Genomic DNA, 17,789 nt, shown 5'->3' with positions numbered 1-17,789 from the left:
ATTTATATATATAAAGAATATAAAATTCTTTTTAAAATTTTTTTAAGATTTTATTTATTTATTTGAGAAAGAGAGAGAGTAGGAGCAGAGGGGAGAGGCAAAGGGAGAGAGAGAAGCAGACTTCCCACTGAGCCTGGAGCCCGATGTGGGGCTCGATCCCAGGACCCTGAGATCATAACCTGAGCTGAAGGCAGACACTTAACTGACTGAGCCACCCAGGTGCCCCTCTTTTTTTTTTAAAGATTTATTTATTTATTTATTTGCCAAAGAGAGAGCGAGAGCAAAAGAGAGCACAAGCAGGGGGAGCAGCAGGCAGAGGGAGAGGGAGAAGCAGGCTCCCCACTGAGCAAGGAGCTCGATATGGGACTTGATCCCAGTACCCTGGGATCATGATCTGAGCCGAAGGCAGACGCTTAACCGACTGAACCACGCAGGCGTCCGCCCTTTTTTTTTTTTTAAAGATTGAGGGTGACTTTTTTCTTTTTTTTTGAAGATTTTTATTTATTTTTGACAGAGAGAGTGTACAAGCAGGGGAAGAAGCAGGCAGAGGGAGAGGGAGAAGCAGGTTCCCCGCTGAGCAGGGAGCCCGATGTGGGGCTCGATCCCAGGACCCTGGGACCATGACCTGAGCCGAAGGCAGACGCTTAACTGACTGAGCCACCCAGGCGCCCCAAGGGTGACTTTTTTCTTTAAAGGGTGGGAGTTATACAGGTGCTTGCTTTATTTGTTTGTTTGTTTGTTTAAGCCATTTTTAAAGTAATCACTACCCGCAACATGGGGCTCAAACTCAAGACTCCGAGATCAAGAGTTGAATGCTCCACTGACTGAGCCAGCCAGGTGCCCCAATAGAATTCTTTTTAATAGACTAGTAGTCCATTTAGATATCTACTTATTAAAAAATGCTTCTGGATATCTTTTTTTGGATGTTAATAAGTACCTACAATTTTAATTTCTGGGAAGAGATCAAAAGATTACTTGCATTCTAAAATTGTAAGTGAGGCTAGTGATTTACTTTTGTATTTGATCAAATTTTTGTTTGAAAATTTGGAAATGAATCTGAATTTGAATAATTTAATAATGGAAGTAGTGATTTGTTTCTGAGAAGTCTGTACTTCAGACTTCAGAGTAGTGATTGACATTAATAGAATAAGTAACACATTAATATATAGGATTAGAACTCAGGCCTTTATCAGTCTTCCTAATTAAAGTGTCCTAATGGAAATTTCCCCCCAAATTTAGTTTTAATAGTTTTTAAAATTTCTTTGGGGCACCTGGGCAGCTCAGTTGGTTGGGCGTCTGCCTTCAGCTCAGGTCATGATCTCAGGGTCCTGGGATTGAGCTCCATGTCGGGCACCCTGCTCAGTGGGGAGCCTGCTTCTCCCTGTCCCTCTGACCCCCACGCATGGTTGCGCTCTCTCTCTCTCTCAAATAAATAAATACAATCTTTTTAAAAAAATAAAATTTGTTTCTTTTATTTAGCAATTTCCTTATGTAAACAAACCACACATGTATCTAGGTCAGTCTGGGAAACCTTCCTTTATCCTTTCAGAGTCCCTCATCTGCAGTGCAGTATCTGGTCCTTGAATATATTTCTTTTAATATTTTTTAGATTGCTGTAAGTTAATATAATTTGTGATAATTTAAAATATAATTTACTATAATGTATGGCCGGGGTTTTTTATGTTTTTGCTAAAATATGTTTTATATTTTTACATGAGGTATGTTTGTATAATTTGGACTGATGTATTTTAAGTAGGGTTAACTGCTAAACATAAATTATTATTTATGTAATTCCTCAGGCAAAATTATATCATGAATGATGGCATAGTAATCTTTTCTGTGATTGTCATGAAAATTTGAATTTAGATAGTTTTCTCTGTTTTAATAGTATTTTTCTTCTAAACATTTTTCTAAAAATAGGAGTATTTTCTGCATTGCGTGCTGTTCCCCAAAAGGAGGGATACCTTGGATTATATAAAGGGAATGGTGCAATGATGATTCGAATCTTTCCCTATGGTGCAATCCAGTTTATGGCATTTGAGCATTATAAAACGGTACTTGAACTTTTATATTGTTTTCTTTTTTGTGTCCTTGAATATCATACTTAGTTGAAAGGCATTTGCTTTGGCCTTTAAAATTACTTTGGATGAATGGGTAAAGTAATGCCTTTTTGAAGGAGAAAGACTTGTGATAGCTTAAATTTTTAAATGTAACTTGGTTTTGGAGTTATTTATTCTAGAATTGCTAGTCAATTTTGAGCAAATTGTTTATGTACACACTTATGAAGAAGAGCCAAAATATACTTCAAGTAGATAATAATAAATCCGTAAAATTTTAATAGCTTTTTAATGTGCTTTTTGTTTCTCAGTTGTAGGAAAGGAACGTTGTGGCTTTGGATTTTCTTACTAAATAAAATAGTGAAATCATATGGTGAAAGTCTGTTCTTGAGTAATGCTATCAGTTAACAACTTTTCTTATCCTACTTATTGATTGACTTTCTCTTCTCTGTTGGACTGAAAGTTTATCCTCTCAAGCATCTTAATATAGAAAATGGTTAAGTATGTTAAATTTCATAGGGTATCTTAAAAAGAAATGTAAGCAATGGGATGGGAACAACATTCTAAGCTCATCAGTCAGAATTGATGCCATCATTATATCAAGACTTCATTGTCTGTAGTAGCATTTTATTTGTACTATTGCCACTCACTCTTTAAGTATATGTAGTCGTCAATGTGCAACATAGTATATTTGGCAATTCTAAGTTAAGATTATAAAAGTGCAGAGCTAGAACAGAAGGCTACAGAGGAAATACCTTACCTACTCACCGTGTGCTATAACTGCGCACCTTTATACAGTTGCACTTGTTTCACTTATGGTTAACACTGATTTTCTTCTTACTAGTCCTGTAACTCTGTTTTGAAATTTCTTCATTATGAAACAGTGAAATGAGAAGTACTTAAAAATATTCCATTTAATTTGATGTTTTTGATTTCTAGTTAATTACTACAAAGCTGGGAGTTTCCGGTCATGTGCACAGATTAATGGCTGGATCCATGGCAGGTAAGAGGAGTGGACGGATGTATTTTATTTATTTTTTAAAATATTTTATTTATTTATTTGAGAGAGAGAGAGCGTGAGAGAGAGAGAGAGAGCACAAGCAGAGGGGAGGGGCAGAATCAGAGGGAGAAGCAGACTCCCTGCTGAGCAGGGAACCTGATGCCAGACTCCATCCCAGGACGCCGGGATCGTGACCTAGGCCAAAGGCAGACGCTTAACCAACAGCCACCCAGACACCTAGAACCTTTGTTTTACAGTGATCTCAAGACTGTTTTCTATATCAATACATAGCTCTTTCTTATTTTTTCTAAAGACCTGATGTTAAATTCTAATCTATGAATGTATCATGATTTATTTAATCCAGTCTCCTATTGACTGGCATTTGGAATATTTTCAATTTTTGTTTCACAAGTAACACATTGTACTTCTGTTATTTTATTTGTAGAATAAATTTTGAGAAGGGAAATTACTTTATCAAGGGATATGTGCATTTAAATTTTGATAGGCATTGTCAAGCTGATCTTCATAATGCTTTTAATGACTTTTTCCCTTACATACCACACCAATACTGGGTCTTACCAAATTTTTAATATTTAGCAATTAATTATGAGTAAGGTTGATCAGCTTTCCAATGTTTGTGTGAGGCGAACGTGATAACCACTACACTACGGAAACGGGACTGCTTTCCAATGTTTATTGACCATTTGTGTTTCTTTCATTTTCAGTCTGAGTTGCTTCTATTTTTTAAATATCATTTTTGCTTAAAAAATCTATAAAAAATTATTTTATGAATTTGGGAATTAGGACATTGCTTTTTTTCTGTCAGATATTGCTAATAGTTTATCAGTTTTAGATTTGTCTTTTAACCTTGTAATATTTTTTAAGAAGAGTCATTCAAAATTCTCACATACACCCACACACCCAAACCCCACACCCCCACACCCATAGAAGTTTTACATAGCTAATGGGTTAGTCTTTTTGTTGTGCCTTCAAAATTTTGTGTTGTTTTTAGAAATGCCTTCTTTGTTCTAAGATAAAAACATTTTATCATGTTTTCTAAAATTTTATTTATTTTTATTTTTATTTTATTTATTTTTTAAAGATTTATGTATTTGACAGAGACACAGAGAGGGAACACAAGCAGGGGGAGTGGGAGAGGGAGAAGCAGGCTTTCCGCGGAGCAGGCAGCCTGATGTGGGGCTCAATCCCAGGACTCTGGGATCATGACCTGAGCCGAAGGCCGATGTTTAATGACTGAGCCACCCAGGCACCCCTTTAATATTTATTTTTATATAAAGAATGAAGTAGGGATTGAATAAAATTTTTCTCCAAATGACTAGTCATTTATGCCAACATTGTTTACTCAATAACTTGCCTTTTTTTCTGATTTTAAGTACCACCTCTATCATATATTAAATTCAGTAATTTTATTTTTATTTTTAAATTTAATTTATTTAAATTTAATTAACATATAATATTAGTTTCAGAGGTAGAGTTCAGTGATTTATCAGTTGTTTATAATACCCAGTGCTCATTACATCATGTGCCCTCCATAATGCCCATCACCCAGTTACCCCATACCCCACCCCCCTCAGTAACTTTATTTAAGAGAGGAAGTAAAGATGTATACAGTGATATTTATTTATTTTTATTTATTTATTTATTTTTAAAGATTTTATTTATTTATTTGAGAGAGAGAGAGCATGAGGGGGGAGGGTCAGAGGGAGAAGCAGACTTCCCGCCGAGCAGGGAGCCTGATGTGGGACTCGATCCCGGGACTCCAGGATCATGACCTGAGCTGAAGGCAGTCGCTTAACCAACTGAGCCACCCAGGCGCCCTATACAGTGATATTTAGCAACAGAGATGTTCATTGAAGTTTTGTTTATCATACCAAAAGGTCATTTAAATATGTAGCTATAAAGGAGTGGTAAAAAAAATTCCATGTATCAGAATATCTAAAACCCTTGAGATCTACATGTGTGGTGTGGTTGGGGAGAGTGGTAGAGACAGATGTGTTGAGCATGTAGGCCCCAAAAGGAAACAAAAACCTTTGGATAGATGTTGGAGACACTATGGCTATAGATAATCATCTACCTTCCTGGTTATTGAGATGACAGGCTTGTTCTTAGATGACAGGTCTTAGAGACTTTCCAGATACAACTTCAGACTCTGAAACCAATGACTCTTCAGCCTTACCTTTCTACCTAGATATATAGTCCTCATTTATGGTTTTGCCTTATGCAGTGTTTATTTAGCTTTTCTTGACTACTTGATGGCCGATCCAAGTTCAATAAGTAGTAAAAATAACCAGGAATAATATTCAAAATATTTAGCAATACAACTGTAGAGGTACTAATAAATAGGACAGGTTCTGAAAGTTTCCAATTAACTCGTTAGTGATTGATGCATGAGTAGTATGTGGTGGTAGTGGTGGTGGGAGTTTTGGTAGGGGGAGAGGGCTACCAGAGTCTTGGGAGGGATGTTAGGGAGTTGGAACAACAGCTGTTTGCCAACTGGTATAGAAATATTTCCATATGTTATACTGGCATGAAAGTGCTGGTGAGTAACATTAGCTAACAAGTATTGATTACTTACTATGTACTGTAGATAGACCTGAGCACTTGACATGTATCTTCAGGCACTTGACACATAGTCCACAGAAAAATACTGTGTGGAAAATGCTATGATTATCTTCATTTTATGGAAGAGAAATTTTAATAAGATTCTAAATTATAACGATTTTTTTTTAAAGATTTTATTTATTTATTTGACAGAGACACAGCGAGAGAGGGAACACAAGCAGGGGGAGTGGGAGAGGGAGATGCAGGCCTCCCGCTGAGCAGGGAGCCTGATGCAGGGCTTGATCCCAGGACCCTGGGATCATGACCCGAGCTGAAGGCAGATGCCTAACGACTGAGCCACCCAGGGACCCCTAAATTATAACAATTTTTAAAAAGATTTTATTTATTTGAGAGAGAGAGAGCGCACAATCAGGGGGAGGAGCAAAGGGAGAGGGAGAGAGAGAAGCAGACTCCCTGCTGAACAGGGAGCCCAATGTGGGGCTGGATCCCAGGACCCTGAGATCATGACCTGAGCCGAAGGCAGACGCTTAACAAATTGAGCCACCCAGGCTCCCCCTAAATTATAAAATTTATGATTTTGTACATCACTTTTTAAATTTTCTTTTAAATTCAACTTTAGAAGTGACTGATCAAAATTCTTTCTTTGAACGTTGTAAGAAAGATTAAGTTGGATTATGAGTATGAGTTAAATCCTGAAGACTTTGTGTTATTTCCTTTTCACGGCATTTGATTATTGAATAGCATTATTCATTCAAATTGTATTTCTAGTTTCATTTTTCTGAAATGACAGACATGTTAACATCAGGTTTTCAGTATATATTAGAAAACAATAATAACTAAAAGGAGCTTTAGTTATAAATTTTCATTTCTAGGAAAAAAAAGTTTTTAAAATTGCTAGCAATTACACATAGGACAAGTGCTTCCATTATTCAATGATTATATTTTTACTACCATGTTTAAGTAATTACAATTTACATTTTGTTTCTATGATTGTAAATAGTTGAAATAAATGTTCTAGTTAATTTTATTTACATCAGGTATCTTTGCTCCTGTACCTTCAGTGGCCTTTGAGTGTAAGTTTGGAAATTTTTATATTTGGCAAGGTAAAAAATGGTGTGTTTTTCACAATCATTTCAACAGAGCTTATTTTATTATTATTATTATTATTATTTTTAAAGATTTTATTTATTTATTTGACAGAGAGAGACACAGCGAGAGAGGGAACACAAGCGGGGGGGTGGGAGAGAGAGAAGCAGGCTTCCCACGGAGCAGGGAGCCCGATGTGGGGCTTGATCCCAGGACCCCGGGATCATGACCTGAGCCGAAGGCAGACGCTTAAAGACTGAGCCACCCAGGCGCTCTAACAGAGCTTATTTTAAAGCTTTTTTGAACTTCAGCATTTTCCCTCATCCTACAACTACAGTCCAGTACATGTGGAACCTCAGTCAACCAGAAAAAGGAAAACGTAGGGACTGAGAATCAAGGTTTGTATTTAAGATAGGTCTTTCCTTCTGTATGTTTCAATTGTTTGACATCAGTCTTGATCTGCCAGTTCTTATGGAACTAACACTGATGGGATAAAGAGAAAAAAGAGGGAAGAGTTAGAAACTAGAAGTGATAAGCTGAGTTCTGCTTGCAGCCTTCTCTGGACTACTCCAGTTCGGTGTTTTGGCTCAAGGCTGGGAGGTCAAATGTACAGAACACTTCCTGGATCCTGGATGGCTTCCATTACATTACATTGACCATGGGCAGATCATTTAAACCTTCCGTAATTCACTCTCCATTTGTTAAAATGGAGCTTGTGTTTGCCCAACTTTCTCTCTTTCTGAGTTGTGCTGAAGGTCAAAGAATTGCTATGAAAATATTCTGAAAGATCTGAGGTCCTCCTGGGGTGCCCCTTAGAGGACCACTTTTTGAATCTATGTGGTTTCATCATTTAGGAGGGTGACTCCATGCCAGGTCTGATTAAGAGTGGCTGCTGTATGCTTGGCTAAAGCTTCTACTTATAATTCTACATCAGTATAGGTGACTCCTGGGACAAATATGGCTAAGGGATAAAATCACCAAGAAGCCCTCTTTGCCTGATGTCTAGCTTTAACAATATCATAATTAGGAGGAATTGCTGGCAAGTAGATGACTCATCCCAGGAGATAAGGGCGTCCCTGAGTGCATTGTCCAATCCAGTCATAATGAAGGTGGGGCCATCTACTGTTTTCATAAATCCATAGCTAACCCCATGGAGTGGGGTATGCTATGGCTTTTATTTTATTTTAATTTTTTTACAGATTTATTTATTTATTTTAGAGAGAACACGAGTGGCAAAAGGAGAGGGGGAGAGAATCCCAAGTGGACTCTATGCTGAGCACAGAACCTGACACAGGGCTCGATCTCATAACTCTGAGATCATAACCTGAGCGGAAACCAGAGTCAGACTCTTAACCTACTGTGCCACCCAGGTGCCCCCGCTCTGGCTTTTAAGGAGCAGTTTTGCCATCCCAGCCATAGAATCGGTCAAGGTGATAGTTGAGTTACACAGTTGTTGGGGAGTCCATTCCATTGTCCAGCTGTTCAAATAATCCTATGCCCATGGGGTCCTTTTTTATTCCCACAGAGTAACAGGCACGAAGATTGTCTATATATACATGGGCTCTTGTGGCAATTTCTCTGAAGTTTACCTCAAAATATCTAGCTTAGGCAAACAATCAACATTTAAGGACAGTTAATCGGAACTGGAGTCTAATAACATCCTCAAAGGTGTGTTATTGAAACATAATTTTTCTCCTTAAAATCATCCTCACTGGGGGCGCCTGGGTGGCTCAGTCGTTAAGCATCTGCCTTCGGCTCAGGTTATGATCCCAGGGTACTGGGATCGAGCCCCGCATCGGGCTCCCTGCTCAGAGGGAAGCCTGCTTCCCCCTCTCCCACTCCCTTTGCTTATGTTCCCTCTCTCGCTGTGTCTCTCTCTGTCAAATAAATAAATAAATAAAATCTATAAAAAAATAAAATAAAATCACCCTCATTGGGGTGCCTGGGTGGCTCGGTCATTAAGCTTCTGCCTTTGGCTCAGGTCATGATCCCAGGGTCCTGAGATCCAGTACCACATCGGGCTCACTGCTCCACGGGAAGCCTGCTTCTCCCTCTCCCACTCCCCCTGCTTGTGTTCCCTCTCTCGCTGTGTCTCTCTCTGTCAGATAAATAAATAAAATCTTTAAAAAAAATAAAATAAAATCACCCTCATTTCCATCAAAGATAGCCAAATGAAGACCAATTTGTAAAGCAAGTCCAGTTTTAACAAACTTGGCCTAATTATTTACATAAGCACAGCAAGAACAGTGATTGTGACTGAATTAGTTCTTTTAAATCTGCTTTGCTGGAACTTTGCATAAGGAATTTTATTATATATATATATATTAAAGTTTATTTATTTATTTATTTACTTATTTATATAATCTCTACACCCAGTGTGGGGCTCGAACTCACAACCCTGACATCAAGAGTTGCATGCTGTTCCAACTGAGCCAGCCAGTCGCCCCTATAAGGAATTTTTTTTTCGTATAAGGAATTTTATACTAAACTTTTAATAGCCTTGCAAGGCCAGAGGCCAAGCCAAATTCTTGCCATCAGATTTGCCTAAAATAGCTGTAAATTTAAGTGAATTCCTCTTCTCAGCATCTCCCAAATATCCTGAGGTTTCTGCATCTTCCAGGAAATGACATTCTTTACTCACCTGGTAAGATTGCTGGGAACTCTGTTAGCAAGATGTCAGGCCAGCATTTCCAAGGGGTTCTATTGGCTCCATAAAGTCAACCTTAGGTCTTTGAAGCTGTCTGGTCATATCTGAATCTATGCATGTCTTTCTCTAATGACCTTCCACTCAAAGTCTTGTTCTGATTGAATGCAGCTTTTCCATTAGTTCCGGAAATTCTTTTTTTTTTTTTTTAATTAACATACAATGTATTATTTGTTTCAGGGGTACAGGTCTGTAATTCATCAGTCTTACAAAATTCACAGCACTCACCATAGCATATACCCTCCCCAATGTCCATCACCCAGCCACCCCATCACTCCCACCCCCCAGTTCCAGAAATTCTTATCCAATTTAGTTTTATGATTTTAAAGATGTTAGAAACCTGTATTTGTCAAAAAGTCCTTTTCATGAATCTCCTTGAAGATGAAACACATTTTCAAGAGCATCAGAACAATAATTATAAATAACAACGGACTAGGGGTGCCTGGTTGGTTAAGCATCTGCCTTCAGCTCAGGTCATGATCCAGGGGTCCTGGGATTGAGCCCCACTTTGGGCTCCCTTCTCAGCAGGGAGTCTGCTTCTCCCTCTCTCTCTGCTCCATACCCTGCTTGTACTCTCTCTCTTTCTCTAATAAATAAATAAAATCTTTTTTTTAAAGAGAGATTTTTTAAAAGATCTTATTTATTTGAGAGAGAGAATGAGAGAGAGCATGAGAGGGGGGAGGGTCAGAGGGAGAACCAGACTCCGCACCGAGCAGGGAGCCCAATGTGGGACTCGATCCCAGGACTCCAGGATCATGACCCAAGCTGAAGGCAGTTGCTTAACTAACTGAGCCACCCAGGTGCCCAAATAAATAAAATCTTAAAAAAAATAACAAAAGACCAAAAGATGGCCATGGTTAAAGACTGGATGACAGTTCATTATAGTGTGGTTGACAAGGAAATGCAGTTATTTCTGTGACACACAACATTTCAATAACTAGAATGTCAAGTGATGACCTTATACCAGGACATGTTAAAACTTTAGGGATTTCAGGGATGCCTAGGTAGCTCAGTTGGTTAAGCGTCTGCCTTCGCTCAGGTCATGATCCTAGGGTCCTAGGATCCAGCACCGTGTTCAGCTCCCTGCTCAGCAGGGAGCTTGCTTCTCCCTCTCTCTCTGCTTGCTGCTCACCCTGCTTGTGTGCTCTCTCTCTCTGTCAAATGAATAAATAAATCTTTTTTAAAAAAATCTTTAAAAACAAACAAACAAAAAAACTTCAGGGATTTCATATAATTTCTAGAACAGTTATAGCATTTACTCATACAATATAACCTAAGTAGGTTATCAACATTTGTTTGACAGTGCTTCCCATGTAACCTAACATGCCGAGTAAACAAGCCTAATTAGTCAAAACAACTGAATCTTGGGAAGTTTGTTAAAAACCTCAGAAGGTTGTTTGTTTGGGTTTTTAAATATATTTATTATTTATTTTAGAGAGAGTGTGTGTGAGCACGAGTGGGAGGGGCAGGGGAGTGGGAGAGAGAATCCCAAGCAGGCTCTGTGTTGAGTGCAAAGTCCAACATGGGGCTCAGTCTCACGACTCTGAGATCACGACCTAAGCGAAAAAGAAAAGTCGGACCCTTACTGACTGTGCCACCCAGGCACCCCCCACTTAGTTTTTAATTTAAGTAATCTCTACATTCAATATGAGGCTTAAACTCCCAACCCTGGGATCAAGAGTCAAACACTCCTCCGACTGAACAGCCAGACACCCCAAAAACCTCAGAAGGTTTTAAAGCAGTTGCCTTAACAAGATTACAAATTGTTATAAAACTAAGTATTTAATTATCTGTTTAACCAAGATGGCAATAAAAGATTCTATAGAAGGTTGTATAGTTATTAGCGGAACTTAGCTCCTTTAATATTGAGAATGTTTAATTTTCCTAAGTAATCAAAGACCTGATAATGACAAAATATAGAAACTGGTTTTTTGGGGCACTGGGTGGTTCAGTAAGTTGGGTGTCTGCCTTCAGCTCAGGTCATGATCCCAGGGTCCTGGGATTGATCCTCTCTGTCGGGCTCCTTCCTCAGTGGGGAGTCTGCTTCTCCCTCTCCCTCTGCCCCTTCTCCCTGCTTGTGTGCTCTCCCTCTCTCTCAAATGAATAAATAAAATCTTAGAAAGAAACTGGTTTTTCTGGGCAGATAAAGAAAAGGAAAAAACCTTTTTACAATTTCTTATCAAGACCAGACCAACAATCCAAGAAAACTATCTTTTTAACAGAGAGAAAAGCCGAATCTCAGTCTTACACCAATGTACTTTTATTTATTTTTTTAAAGAGTGCACTTTTTAAATTTATTTTTTTAAAGTAAGCTCTATTCCCAACATGGGGCTTGAACTCATAGCCCTGAGATCAAGAGTCGCATGCTTTACTGACTGAGCTAGCCAGGTGCCCCTACCAATGCACTTTTAAAACTCATTCATTCCATGGGGTGCCTGGGTTGCTCAGTAGGTTAAGCTTCTGACTCTTGATTTCAGCTCAGGTAATGATCTCAGGGTTGTGAATCTAGCCCTGCATCTGGCTCTGTGTTGGCCATGGAGCCAGCTTGAGACTCTCTCTCTCCCTTTCCCCTTGCCTCCTCCCCATCCCCCACCAGAAAAACAAAGAAATTCATTCATTCCAATCTTAGTCAGTCCTGAACATGCATAAAATTCTTTTCCAAAGATTCCCCTTCACAAACCTACAACTTTCTTTTTACATTCAAATTCAGTCATAAGCTTTCTTTCTCTAAATAAAAGAAATCTATTGTCTCTTGTAGGACAGTCTCATTGTAGGACAAAATTACGTTCTTTTCCCTCAACAAAAGTGTATTCCCATTCCTTGTACCATTTTATTTATTCATCCTACTTGCTCTTAACAATTACCCATGAAAATTTTGAGATAGACAAAATCGACCATTTTCAGTCATCTTTTTGCTGACAAACTGCAACAGAGATAACATGAATTTATTTGACCTTTTAGTAAACCTTGGTAGAATCAAAGTTTATGTTTAATACTGGTATCTCTAAAGACATGTCTATTTCAATTAATTTGTTCCCCACTGTCAGTTTTACCTGGGGCTCTGTGGGGAAATCTGAAGTGGGTGGTTTAAGTCCAGGGGAACCTCTGGGCCCCTTCATGTTGACTTGGGAGGTGCTTCAGTTTGAACCTCGTAAGGAGGTAGCTGAACAGCTTGGGGTACCTTTTGCTTCTTGATAGCAAGGGTAGGAGGAGCGGAAGCCCATGGTGCTGGAGGTGCTGGGGGTGGAACAGGAGCTGGAGGAGAGGGGGGCAGAGGCAGAGGTGCAAGGGAGCCACTGCCAAGGCCAGAGACAGACTGAAAGTTTGGACTAACATTCCTTTACCTCTGTCTCCTGTCTTTCCTTCTTGCAAACCAGGCTTTTTTCTCTGGTTGTTTTTCAGCCCTCTGCACCATTTATTCAAAATCTGTCCTAATGGACTCTCTTTGGGAACAGAAGGAGTATTCCCTATCTTCCTAGGCAAAGGTTCAGAAAGAACACAGAAGAAACAAAATGATAACTAAATGAAACCAAAAGTACTTCTGTTAGTATTCATTCTTCCCCAAAAGTTAGGGGTTTCACTGGCTGAACCAAATGGCTTCTTAGTTTTTGGTTCTCCCCAAAAGTCAGAGCTTCAGCTGAACCAGATGGCTTCCCAGACAAGCTAAGAGAGCCAAACCAAAACCCCCTATTTGGAGGCAACCGATTGGGAGGAAGGAATTCAAGAGAGCCATTCAGTGGCCATCTTTCCTCGGAGCTTAACATATACATAGGCCAGGTGGTGTTACCGTAAGTATCATTTTCTTCTCACTCATAGGTTTGTAACTAAAAGTAGACCAGTCAGCCAATATTCTCCCTAGGGGGCCTTTGAAAGGGTTTAGAAATAGTACTTCCCATCTTGTACATACACTCACATACACACAAATTCCAACAGAGATCCTGCCAAATATGTACCCTAGCTTCCTGTTTACCTCTCATCGTTCCTCTTTCCGTCAGTACCTTCACAAATTTCAGTGGCCCCTGCCACAACTCCAAGCTGTGCAAGCCTGAAGAAATAGGCTATGAAAACCTGACAAATGGTTCAAAAGAACCCGACAGCGGGGAACTAAAGAAGTACACGGTCCATACGCATTTATCGGGGGGAACTTACCAGAAGCCAAATTTCTAGGGCCCATTACTTCTAATGTGTTTCTGTTTCATCAAAAGCAGTTAAGGCAGTTGGTGCTAGTTATGGGCAAGCGAGAAAGAAAGTCCTCAAAATGAAACAGGTTTCAGCAGCTCCCTGTCTAGAGTCAGCTAGCCACAGGTAGCTGACTCCTGCCTATCACAGCCACTAGCTTGGGAAACAAACGGGAGCCGTGGGGTGCTGCCACGGCTAACTGCTCTATGTTGGGGAATCCTGAGGGGGCTGGATGAATCAGAAGTACAGCTACTGACTGGCTCACCAGAATTGTGGCTGGGGCTCAGGGGTGCAGGAGCACCTGGCTTTGCAGTTCCCAAACAGACCAGGTTCAGCCACTCGCTATGGAAAAAATCCAAAGGTAGAGAGGGGGATGGTGGTAAAACAAGAAAGGAATTTATTTCTGTGAGGCCGTTACCCGGAATACAGTGGACTAACGTCTCAAAGACTGTCTCAAAGAGCTGAAAATACTTCTAGGTTGATATAAGGAAAATGTGGGACAAAGGTCGGTGGGTACATGCAAGTGGGCAGTAAAGTTCAGGTTGATCATTGTTGTGAGGTCAACCCCACGGGGTCTTGCTGGCTCAGGGCAGTTGTTACTGCTTGAGGGATGCTCACAGGATGCTTTGCAGCAAGTCTAAACCACTTGGTCTTTTGCCTGAGTTAAGAGATAAGCTGGAAAGAAGAACTTAAGCAATTAGAAAGTACAGACTGAGGTCAAAATGGAAGTGGTTGAAGTCCTCTTTCATCTTCCCTCTACTGCCTCTGCCTTGTAGTGTTAGTTCCTTTGTTAAGAAGTTCTTTATGCTTTTTGCTGGAGCAGAATAAAAAATTCATATTTGCCATATTTTCAGAATATGATTTCTGAAGTTTTAATGACCAAGAATTATCTGTCTTTGGTATTGTGGTTACAAATATAATTTGTAATCATAGGATTTTTGTATTTTATACAGTGATTATGAGGTAATGTTGAGCTCTTCAAAGCTTTGCAAATCAGGAAAATCTAATTGCTGATTAAAGTATGTTCTTGAGGGGCGCCTGGGTGGCTCAGTCGTTAAGTGTCTGTCTTTGGCTCAGGTCATGATCCCAGGGTCCTGGGATCGAGCCCCGCATCGGGCTCCCTGCTCTGCAGGAAGCCTGCTTCTCCCTCTCCCACTCCCCCTGCTGTGTTCCCTCTCTCGCTGTCTCTCTCCCTCTGTCAAATAAATAAATGAAATATTAAAAAAAAAAAAGTATGTTCTTGGGCTGCGACAATTCCTGGATTCTATACTATGGAGATGATAAGAGGGTGAGAATCTAGGGAAAAAGCAATCTCAATTGGTTTGGATTCATCATTAAGTCCTCAGTTTCTTGACTAAGGGAGGAAAAGAGAAGTTTGCACATACACAAAAATTGCAGGCACATCTCAACTTGATTGAGTCTCGTTGCTTCCTGGTAGGTGAAGATATACTGCTTTCTGTATTGGATTGTGGTTGTAAAATGGGGAAGAAGAAAACTACCACCACCACTGTTTGAGGTAGGTAGTTTCTGATTTCCCTTAATTGCACTTGGAAGACTTTTTTGGCCTCTCTGTAAAGCAGTGCTAGTTAGAATAGTAAGGGAGAGATATGTGAATATAGAAAAAAGGCCAAAATGGGAGACACTAGGTTTATGAGTTGAAAAATCCCAGTCACCATGTGGATGACTGATACATATGTCAGTCTGATTACTAGCAGTCAAGCTAAGTTCCCACTTTGTTACATATTTCTCTCCAATAATCCTCTGATTGTTTTTTTTCTTTTTCTTTTTATATTATTAACAAAATTTTTTTTCTTTTTATTTGAATTCTTGATGTGCAGGAAGTGATTGAGAATGGAAGAATTGGGTAAAAAGAGGAGACAAATGATTTGGTTCACAAAAGAAAGGGTCAAAAAATGAATAGCTTGAAAAAGACTCGGAGAATAATAATAGCTAACATTTAGATATAATATTTAGTATACATTGGGAATGATTTTAAGCATTTATTTACATATATTAACTCACTTAAGCTTCATAAAACCCTAATTTGGGTAATGACTTATTGTGAAATCCATTTTATAGATTCTGAAGCTGACACCCAGGTTAAGTAATTTGCTCAAGGTCACACAGCTAGTTAGTGGTGGAGTCTAATTTGAACTCAATCAGGCTCACTCTAGAGTCCATACTCCTAAGTTCTTTTGACGATTTGATCAGTTTTGATCATAAGTCAAAAATAAATAGTTTAAAAATAAAAAATAAATTAGTTGAAATGAGAAAAGTTCAAATCAGGAAAATAATGCTAGTACAGGATTACTTGACAGGTAGACTATACTCATGCTTAAGTCCCCAGCAAAGCAGGGACTTTTGGTATTTTGAAAAAGCATTAATGTAGTCATTGTGAGGAAAATCAGAACTTAGTTGGATATCCTCAAACTTACTTTACAGTGTAATATTATTTTTAGTTTGAACAATGCAAGACATCATAATCTTTTTCTGTAGTTAGGGTTTGTAGAAGTCTACTTCTAGCCCTGTAGAGGGCTTCATAGTTTTATACTTAGAGTGAAGGGTAAAATATGATTATCAGAAGAATATTTCTTACCTCCCCTTCATTCCAAAAATAAGTAAACATTTAAAGTCACTAATTCATTTTCAATATTTCAGAGTGCAAAATTATTAAGAATCCTCTGCTTACATTCCAGGGTTTAAAATTACATTGAAATCATTAAGTTGTTTTTAGGAATATTGAAAAACAACAACAAAACTTGGTGATTTTTATATCCTTGTGTAACAAAATTCAACTGAGAAAATTTGAGGATCAGATTGGCTTTTGCAACAATTCATGCTTTGGGCAGCATCCCATCTAGCAAGGAAATAGGTCTGGGGAGCTGCACAAAATGGAAAGCTTTTATAACCAGAAGGGGAAGAGAGAAAGAGTGGGCACCTTCCTGGAGAAGGTTGAAACTGCATTTAGTTAAGTATTAAGTATTAAGTATTAAGTAAGGTTAAGTATTAAGACTTGGTTTGGTGATAAGGGCTTAGCACAAGTGACTCCATTTTGGGCCTGTTGTTTCTTTTTTCTTTTTCTTTTTCTTTTTAAACCTGTTGTTTCTTTTTTTTAAAGATTTTATTATTATTTATTATTTTTAAAAATTTTATTTATTTGACATAGAGAGCACAAGCAGGGGGAGCTGCAGAGAGAGAGAGACACACACACAGACTCCCCACTGAGCAGGGAGCCCAACTGGGGGCTCAATCCCAGGGCCCTGGGATCATGACCTGAGCCGAAGGCGGACACTTAACCAACTGAGCCACCCAGGCGCCCTCCCCTGTTGTTTCTTTTTGACAAATGCTAACAGGTTTTGTTTTTCTTTAGGAAGATTTGATTGATTTTTTAAATTTAAAAGAAATATATGAAAACATGGCAAAATAAACTGGCTAAAATATTGTGAAACTAGATCACAAATTTAGCATTCCAGTAATCGTTGGCATTATTTTTCGCCATTCTCTGATGTACAATTAAATTATGCCCATTCCTCAGTCTGACTTATGTCTTGCCAATTCCTGTCTGACTCATGGTCTTGCAACTTTTAAGCTAATGCCCTGTGTACCTTTACCGATTTCTGAACATATGCATTTTCTACCAATTTATCATTTGCCACTTTGTTAACTCACAGTTATTTCATGTTAAGCCACCTGACGCCAGTAAGAAGGCAACTAGAAGACTTGGAACATGTAAGAAGGGAGGAAGAAATGGAGTCAGTGGGAGCAAATGGGATAGGCAAGACCAAAGTGATCCAGATTAGGGAAGAGAAAAAAATAGGAGTTGTAAAAATTAATAGCAGTTGTAAAAATAAAATGGATAGTGATGAATTGGGAAAATCCTAGCAAAATCTGGATTTTATTTATTTATTTATTTATCTATTAAAAGATTTTATTTTATTTATTTATTTGACAGAGAGACAGCGAGAGAAGGAACACAAGCAGGGGGAGTGGAAGAGGGAGAAGCAGGCTTCCCACAGAGCAGGGAGCCCCATGCGGGGCTAGATTCCAGGACCGTGGGATCGTGACCTGAGCCGAAGGCAGATGCTTAACGACTCAGCCACCCAGGCACCCCTGCAAAATCTGAATTTTAACCAAGTTATGTTGTGTCAGCACAATCAAGCCCTAAAATGGTCAGCCTTTT

At 39.0% G+C, this 17,789-nt stretch overlaps 1 protein-coding gene across 3 annotated transcripts in view; it reads left to right on the top strand.

Annotated features, from left to right (window-relative positions):
- Positions 1-17,789, top strand: part of SLC25A16 (solute carrier family 25 member 16) — a 46,813-nt gene that overhangs the window by 11,069 nt on the left and 17,955 nt on the right. For 2 of the 3 annotated variants that reach the window (XM_032423809.1, XM_032423808.1), the window contains exons 3-4: positions 1,921-2,054; positions 2,997-3,060. In XM_032423809.1, the coding sequence (XP_032279700.1) occupies positions 1,921-2,054; positions 2,997-3,060 (198 nt within the window). Of the gene's footprint in view, positions 1-1,920; positions 2,055-2,996; positions 3,061-15,047; positions 15,126-17,789 lie in introns of those variants that run through there. The other variant, XM_032423810.1, reaches the window with a different exon arrangement.

This window comes from Phoca vitulina, unplaced genomic scaffold (assembly GCF_004348235.1).
Source record: "Phoca vitulina isolate PV1807 unplaced genomic scaffold, GSC_HSeal_1.0 scaffold29, whole genome shotgun sequence".
NCBI lineage: Eukaryota > Metazoa > Chordata > Mammalia > Carnivora > Phocidae > Phoca > Phoca vitulina.
This window is presented reverse-complemented; position numbering and strand designations above follow the sequence as displayed.